Here is a 7,795-nt window from a genome sequence, read left to right on the forward strand (position 1 = left end):
AGGCCTCCAAGGCAAGTCCCTGCCGATTCTGCTTTATCACATTAAACATCACCAGGCCGAGCAAGCCCTTGTACAGACAGGAGCACAGCTGAGCCACCAGCAGGTATGAGGTTTCACTGAACCTCACTGTGATAAGGAAGATAAACATGAGAACTTGTGAACAGGCTCTTCGGGGCAGCACCCCGGGTCACCGCAGACATCCTGCCCCTCGGGCCCAGGCAGCGGCTGGTCCCGCCAGCCGAGGAGCAGGAAATGCTCCCATGGGGCAGGGAGGTGGAAAACACTCACTTCTTTGCCAGCCCGGGGCCCAGGCAGGGCTCAGCTAAATGTATGGAAACATCCAGTTCCCAAGTGAGCTTCTAGACACGTTAAAGCTGTTTCAAAAAACAACTTAATCTGTTACCTCTCCAGCACGTTAAATATTACTTAGGGTTCTTTTATTCGTCTTTAATCTTAACAAATGCTGTTGTTTACAAAAAGATTTTTAGGTGTGCAAGCCATTTAATTAGACGTTCCATGTGTATGTCTGATTTTTCTCAGATACCCCTGGCAGGAGGACAAAACCAGAGTATCTGAGATGCTCAGAACCAGCTAGGACAGGATGTGACAAGTATTTGTCTCAGTTGTTAAAAACTAAATCCAGTTTACAAGATTGCCTGGTGCCTGTTTCACCTCTGGCTGGCAAGAGATCCTCACAGCAAAGTCAGTTTCTTCCCGGAATTCCCAGAGAACACACACAAAAAATCCTCATGTATGTTAACAAAACGCTATTTCCTCTGTTTTCCTATTCTATCTCTAGACTAAACAAGCCCAGCTTGTTCAACCTTCAGTGGTTTCCTTCTCTTCTTGCTCTTCCTGCGGACACTTTCCAGCTGCTCGCACTTCAGTCCCCGCAGTGCCAAGAGCGAACTCCCCCCGCAGGGGCCGCCCCTCCTGCTCCGGCGGGCCCTGCTGGGCCCCGGGACCTCAGCCCTCCCCACGGGGGCCTCAGCAGCTGTGAAGGATAGTTACCTACCTAACATATACAATACATGTATACATATATTTAATCTAGAAAAAGTCAGTAATTAATTTGAAAATGAGTCACACTAATATTATATTTTGACTTCGTTAGCTGGCATAGCTGGGCAAACCCCCTGACGCTTTCCAGACTAGCCCTCCTTCAGGGACTCTGCGCAGCGGTACCTTCCCTTCGATTCACCCCATTTCTCTTAGTTGCACCATTTACCCCCGCACTAGCCCGCACTGCCGGCAGCCCCTCCAGCCCTTACCTGCGGCGCTCCCCGCGCCCAGCCCCGCCCGCCCGGGCCGCCCGCCCCTCCGCGCCCGCCGCTGGGCGGTGCCCGCAGCCGGTGCCGAGCGCGGATTGGCTGGCGGGGACAGCTGCCGCGCGCTGATTAGCTGCGGGCGGGCGAGCGGCGGGCGCTGATTGGCTGCCGAGGCAGGTTGCCTAGCGCGGGGCGCGGCTGGTATTGCTGTCGCCCTTGCCCTGAGCTGGGGCGGCGGTGGCCGCGACCGCGGGGCTGGTGCGGCCCGGCCCGGTGCAGCCCGGTGCAGCCCGGTGCAGCCCGGCCCGGCGGGCGCCGCCGCTATGCTGTGCTACGGGGAGGGTCTGCTGAGCAGCCTGACGGCGCTGCTGGGGGCGGTGCTGGTGCTGAGCCGCAGCCCGGCGCTGGCCTGCCTGCTGACCGCCAGCCTCTACCTGGCGCTGCACCTCTTCAGCCTGGAGCCCGCGGCGCCTCAGACCGCGCAGCGCGTCCTGCGGCCTCGCGGGGCCGCCGCCCGCATCGCTCACCGCGGCGGCGCGCACGACGCGCCCGAGAACACGCTGGGGGCCATCCGACAGGTCAGCGCGGCGCTGCCCGCCGGGCCCCGGGGCGCTGGCAGCGCGCTTCCCGTGCCGGCCGCTAAGGGACGTGCCCTGCTCGGCCGGGACGAGCGTGAGGCAGTTGCCAAACGGCCTGTGGAGGGAGAGCGAGGCCCGGGGAGCCCGGCGTGGTGGGTGAGAGGCTGGAATGGGTGAGCTGTAATACAGCCCTGTGGGATATGTGTGATACTCTGCCTTTCCTGCAGGCACCAAGCGCTCATCCCCCTGAATCGTTCCAGGCTCATCCGCCTTGCCGCTGGAAGCTGTGTGGCTTGTCAGCCCTTCATCCCCAAGCAGATTCAGAGCAGTTTGATCAGATCGGAGTCATTCCGGTGCTCGTGCACGTTTTAGCAGTGTAGCAATATTTTGCTGATGTTGCAACAGAACAGAGAGAGAGGACAGCGGTTCAGAAACCGGTCATTCCTTTTTAAAATATGTAATGAAAATCCACAATTATGGAAAAATCTGGTATCATGAGAATGTCACTATGTGTAGCCCTGCCATGAAACTTAGTGCTGCCTCATCTGCGAGGCATTGGTGCAGCCAGGGCTCAAACTCTGTTTCTGAGAATCGTGAAATAGTGATTAGCAGTCCCTCAAATGTAGTGTATCTGTGATGATGAGATGCTGCTGCTCTGATGATCTCGTATCTTTGGATGAGGAAGGGCTCTTCGTTCTGGTAAACTCTGAAGGTGCACAGTAGAGAGCCTTACTAGGCAAATACCTCTACAATAACCTCTAGTGCATACCTGGCATTTGTCTTTCTTGTGCATTGGCCCTTTTCCCAGGACGGCATTTGGCCCTCAGAACAATTTGTCTTGCTTGCAGTTCACTCAAGTGCTTTCTGAGGTGTTCCTGGAACAGTCAGGGCAGGAGCAGGATGTATGAAATGTTCTAAGGCAGCCTGGCTGCTTATTGCTCTCTGATATGGGGATTCCTCAGATAGGAGCAGGATTTTGCCTACATATCTGTTGAGCAGGATTCTTTCCTGCATTTTTACTCTGTCATAGTCCCCATCCCAAGATGGAGACATTATCACTATGGTTTTATCTGTAAAACAGATCATATACTTCCAGTTGATCTGTGAATGTTTCTCATAGTAACTTGGATGAAATCTACTTTGTTCTGCAGATCAATCTTCCTGAAAAGAATATTAACAGCTTAATATTTTTTACCAGAGTACAAACTAATTATAGCTGTACTTATATTAAATCTATAAAGCTGTCTCTTCTGTTGTGTATGTGTTGTTTTTATTTTTAAGGCAGCTGAGAATGGAGCAGTGGGTGTTGAGTTCGATCTTGAATTTACTGCAGATGGTGTTCCTGTTCTCATGCATGATGATACAGTAGAAAGGACAACTGACGGGTCTGGAAGATTGTGTGACCTAACTTTTGATGAAATAAGGAGGCTTAATCCATCTGCAAAACATAGGCTATGGTAAATGAGTTACTGCTATTTTGAAACTACTGTTTTGACAGTGAAAAAAAACTTTCTTGATAAAATTTTTTATTTGATCTATCACTGATGGAAATGTTTGTAAATTAAAAAATTAGAGTCCCATAACTTCTTGTTTAGTTTTAGAAGTGTATGAGACTGTATCTACTTTCCTGTCCTTGCAATGGGGACAGTGAAGCAAAGATAATTGGCTTTCAAGGCCAAACTCCACAGGTACCTAGTGTGAAACAGGTTGATCTCTACATAAGCTTCCCCTAAACTGACTGCAGGACCCTAAAGATACTGGGAGTTCTATGATATGTCAAAATTGACTTGAGTAATTACTTTGAAAATCATTTTTATTCACCTGTAATTCTTGACTGATTGTGTCTTGGGGATTCTAAACATCAGGATTATACTGTTGAAGAGGTGCTACACAGATTTCTTTGGTGGTCTTAGGTAGGAGCTGTGACCCCAGTGGCTGATCAGGTCCTTACCACTGGTATGCAGCAGAAAATATTTGTATACGTTACTAACATTTTTCATAGCAATGCAACTTCTACAGAATCATAAGTGAATTGACTTCAGAGGAAGAACTTTTAGTCTGTGTTCCTTACATTTCTGAGATGCATTAGGGATTTCCAGACTTGCAAATGATCCACCTGTGAGTCTGTAGTACAAGTAGCATCTTCTCAGTCTGTTACTGGAAAGGTGATAACCTGAACCACTCAGCAAGGCAGTTACTGCTGATCAGCTGTTGTTTGCTGTCACCTTATCAGAAATAATTTATTAATGTGTGAAGCTGCCTCTGCCTCAGTTTGTCTTGCTTGTTCTGCCAGGATCTGCATGTCTGGCTCAGGGCTAGGGAGTGCAGTCAAAGCAGGGGGAAGTGGGAGGGTAGGTGGTCAGCAGTTGGGACTGAATGCCTATTTGTGGGAGTCCAGCAAGGAGGTGAAGAACTGAGAGTAGTGTTCAATGTGGGACACAGGGTCAGGGAGCGTCAGATTAGACCTTGAATTTGGAAGGATACAACTGTCCAGTGGCATTCTGAGGGAAGAGTTGTGCACATGTCCCTCTACATGTGCAGTTTTTTACAGGGTGGGAACCACCACTGCCATAGCTAGTGGTGCTTGGTCCCACCTCTAATACTAGTGTGTCAGTAAACTCTGTTTAGGAATCTCTAGGAAATGGCTTTGCATAGTTGGGGATATGTGTGCCTGTGCACATCTATCTTGACTGCATTCCAGTGAGGAGTTCTCCATTTCTACAGGAGCAAATTCCAGGGTGAAAAGGTACCAACTCTGAGAGAAGCTGTTGTGGAGTCTATGCATCACAATCTTATCATCTACTTTGATGTCAAAGGCCATGCAAATCAGGTACCACTTACTGTACTGAGACACCTTCCTTCACCCTCTCTTTGGGTTTCTAACCTGCTTTTCTGCTGTTCTCAAACTGGTCTGTGTGGTACAGACCCTTCTCTAATCTGAGTGAAACTGGGTCTGCTGTTTGTGTCATCGAGTTGGGCTGTCAGAGCAGAGACAACTTCTTCCCTCCTCCCATTCCATTGTCCTGAGAAGCTGCAACTTAAAATTAACAGGAGTCTTGTGTGAGTTTGAGTTCACCTCACAGCACCATCATGAAACAAAGTGAAGTGAGTTCCCTGCCTGTGCTGAGGGGGGTTAGTATCTCATCTTCAGCCTCCAACTAGAGATCCCACTTGTCTGTAATTTGCATTGCAAGTGGCAGATACAGAGGATCAGTCATTAACATTTTATGCAAATGGGAGTATTTTTTCTTTAGCATAGCAAAATATGGAAATAAATTAATTTTTCTCCTTGAATTAAGCTCTAGGTAGTACTTAAGAACTTTATCCGTAATATATTTAAGGGTATCTCAAACACTGACAATGCTACTCATTGCTGCAAACAGAATCTGTTGTGGAAAACAAAAGTCATTTCTGTGTTAATGGTATAAACAAGGTGCTGGCTTTTTTCTCCCTTCTTTCCCTTTCAATCCTGCTACACAAAACAGGCAAGTATTTTTAAAGGGGATTATTCTAAAATGATTTTGCAGTGCAGAGTAAATCTGAGTGTATGTATAAATAAATATAACATGAGTCTATCTCTAATTGGCAGGCAGTTGACGCCCTGAAAAAACTCTACATGGAATTTCCTCGTTTGTATAACAGCAGCATAGTCTGTTCTTTCATGCCAGATGTTGTTTATAAGGTGATGTTTCCTAAAAGTTTATTTTGGATTATTTTAATTCTGTCTGGGAATTTCAGTAAGATATACAACTCCTAGTTCCACATTACTTCTGGATTGGTAAAATTGCTGGGACTTCTACAAACAAATGAAGCATAATGCATAATCACATTAATCACTGTGCTCATTGGATGCACAGAGGAATCTACAGCAATTTCCTCCATTCTGAAAGCTATGTAGAAAAAAAGTCTGTAGCTGTTAAAGTTGGCATGTGGCCAGGTACCTGTGTGCAAGATACCTATTAAAGTAAACCTCATCTTCTGATGCAAATGTGGACTGTTCTTAAAACTTGTTTTCCTCATACTCATTGCCAAGTCCATTTACTATGTATTTTATTGCATTGCCTGAGTGTTATGCAGGTATTTTTAACATAAAAGTAGTTGGTTATTCAGTATGTTTTAAAGAAAAAAAATTAGTAAAATATAATCAATAGCTTTCTAAAAAAATTACAAAAGGATCTGGGGGGAGGAGGGAAGGATCCTGGTAGAGCTGCAGATGCAAGCTAGCACTTTCTATCTGGCTGCTCCTGGTTTCTATTCAAAGCAGCTTGGCTTTTGTATGAATTACAGTCTTTTTTCCTGTCTTCCAGATGAGAAAAGCTGACAGAAATGTTGTAACAGGACTAACACACAGGCCTTGGAATCTGAGTCATTTAGGAGATGGGACACCCCGTTTCAGCTCCTTGTGGAAACACTACTGGTATATGATGATGGATGTCATTCTAGACTGGAGCCTACACACCTTCTTGTGGCGGTTGTGTGGGGTTTCAGCTTTCCTCACACACAAAAATTTTGTTTCTCAGTAAGTGTCTAAGCTTGCCAATATATTAGGAGGCAGTATCATCCTATTAGTATATAAGGGTGGAGTTAACGTAGTGTATGTTAATTAGTGTTCTGTTTAGTGTTCTGTAAATTTGTTACGGTAGTGTCAACCTTCCTGCGATGGTGTCTTTGTTCCTTGCAGGGAGTACGTGAGGTACTGGTCTTCAAAAGGAATTCAAGTGGTCGTCTGGACAGTGAACACATTTGCTGAAAAAAACTACTGTGAAACCATCCTTGAATCCAGCTACATCACTGACAGCTTGGTGGAAGACTGTGATTCTCTTTACTAGTCTGGTGCTCTGCAGACACCCACCAGCTCCAAAAAGCCATCTTACTTGGGCAGGACTGAGTATTCACCATCAAGGTTACCCATGGGTGCAGACGGGACTGTTGAGCATAGTTCTGGGGAACTAGAGCTGTATTTCACATCTGCTGTATGGTCAGATCTCAAATGCAGAAAACCCCTCTGCTGCAGCCTGAGGTACAGCCATTCATTCAGAGCCTGAGCTCACACTGCCTTGTAAAAGAGTCAGAATTGACAAGCTCATGGGGAAAGATGCCAGATGTGCAGGTTGCTTTAGAAACCTCAGACTATGCCTTTGCTTTAAATCTTTGTTATAAGGTCCCATCAACAATTTTTGGTGTCAAAATTTAAAAGAATACTTTGATTTTAGTAATTGAAACAGTCTGTTCTACAACTGCATAATAATTGATGTTGATTTATGGAATCTTAAAAACATCTCCATTACCGTTTTGAAAAACAACCTGTAACTAATGGTGCCAAAATACAGCTTGAGTGTATTTCCCTGCTACTGCATGAAATATGGCTGTGCTCCATCAGGAAAAGAAAGTCAGCTTTCCATGTTCAATGTGAAGACTAGGAGTGTCAATTAATAAAACTTGAGTAATTCTTTATCTTCCACCCTTTTTAAAAGAGCCAAGGGAGGAAAGAAGAGTATTTCTTCTCATGACACAGCACATGAATGTACTTATCTTTAAAAGCAAGCTAGCTAAAGACTGCTGGTACTGGTAGAACAACAGAGCCTAAATACCTTTTTACTTTGCTTATTGTTTGCATGATTGAAGGGCATTCACAAGAATATGTAGGAAACTAATCCAGATTTAACTTGAAATCAGGAGTGTCTGCAGTTCCAATAAAGTATCCGATATCTCATGGGTATGATACTGTGTTTTAGCTGTACATCAGTAAGTTGACACAAAATGCCAACATTAGTGCAGGTTGCTTGCTATTTTTTTCTAACAAGTAAAACCCCCAGGTGTTCCCACCACAGCTACCATCAACCCACCAGGAACAACTTTGGCTCATGAGGGAGGTGGTAATTAGACTGTCAATAATTAGCAAGAGCAGAAAACCCTTGTAGAGCCAGCCCGTGTAAATTGGGCCACCAT

At 45.9% G+C, this 7,795-nt stretch overlaps 1 protein-coding gene across 4 annotated transcripts; it reads left to right on the forward strand.

Moving 5' to 3' along the window:
- Positions 1-1,478: 1,478 nt before the first annotated feature.
- On the forward strand, positions 1,479-7,559 carry GDE1 (glycerophosphodiester phosphodiesterase 1). 4 transcript variants are annotated; one of them, XM_051632316.1, is made up of 6 exons: positions 1,479-1,846; positions 3,128-3,303; positions 4,571-4,676; positions 5,436-5,528; positions 6,154-6,365; positions 6,528-7,559. In XM_051632316.1, the coding sequence occupies exons 1-6, from the start codon at positions 1,592-1,594 to the stop codon at positions 6,673-6,675; spliced, it is 990 nt and encodes a 329-aa protein (XP_051488276.1). In that variant the 5' UTR covers positions 1,479-1,591; the 3' UTR covers positions 6,676-7,559. The 4 variants fall into 4 exon arrangements, with proteins under 4 accessions (XP_051488276.1, XP_051488277.1, XP_051488279.1 ...); XM_051632319.1 differs by having other exon boundaries at positions 1,769-1,846; positions 3,132-3,303; XM_051632318.1 differs by lacking the exon at positions 1,479-1,846 and adding an exon at positions 1,892-2,002.
- Positions 7,560-7,795: the final 236 nt, after the last annotated feature.

The sequence above is a fragment of the Apus apus genome, chromosome 14 (assembly GCF_020740795.1).
Source record: "Apus apus isolate bApuApu2 chromosome 14, bApuApu2.pri.cur, whole genome shotgun sequence".
Taxonomy (NCBI): Eukaryota; Metazoa; Chordata; class Aves; order Apodiformes; family Apodidae; genus Apus; species Apus apus.

Bases quoted from the DNA above. Each gene is read 5' to 3' on its own strand.
- GDE1 (XM_051632316.1), top strand. From the start codon at position 1,592: ATGCTGTGCTACGGGGAGGGTCTGCTGAGCAGCCTGACGGCGCTGCTG. The intron at 3,304-4,570 runs GTAAATGAGTTA...CCATTTCTACAG, and splicing joins TCTGCAAAACATAGGCTATG to GAGCAAATTCCAGGGTGAAA. The intron at 4,677-5,435 runs GTACCACTTACT...TCTAATTGGCAG, and splicing joins TCAAAGGCCATGCAAATCAG to GCAGTTGACGCCCTGAAAAA.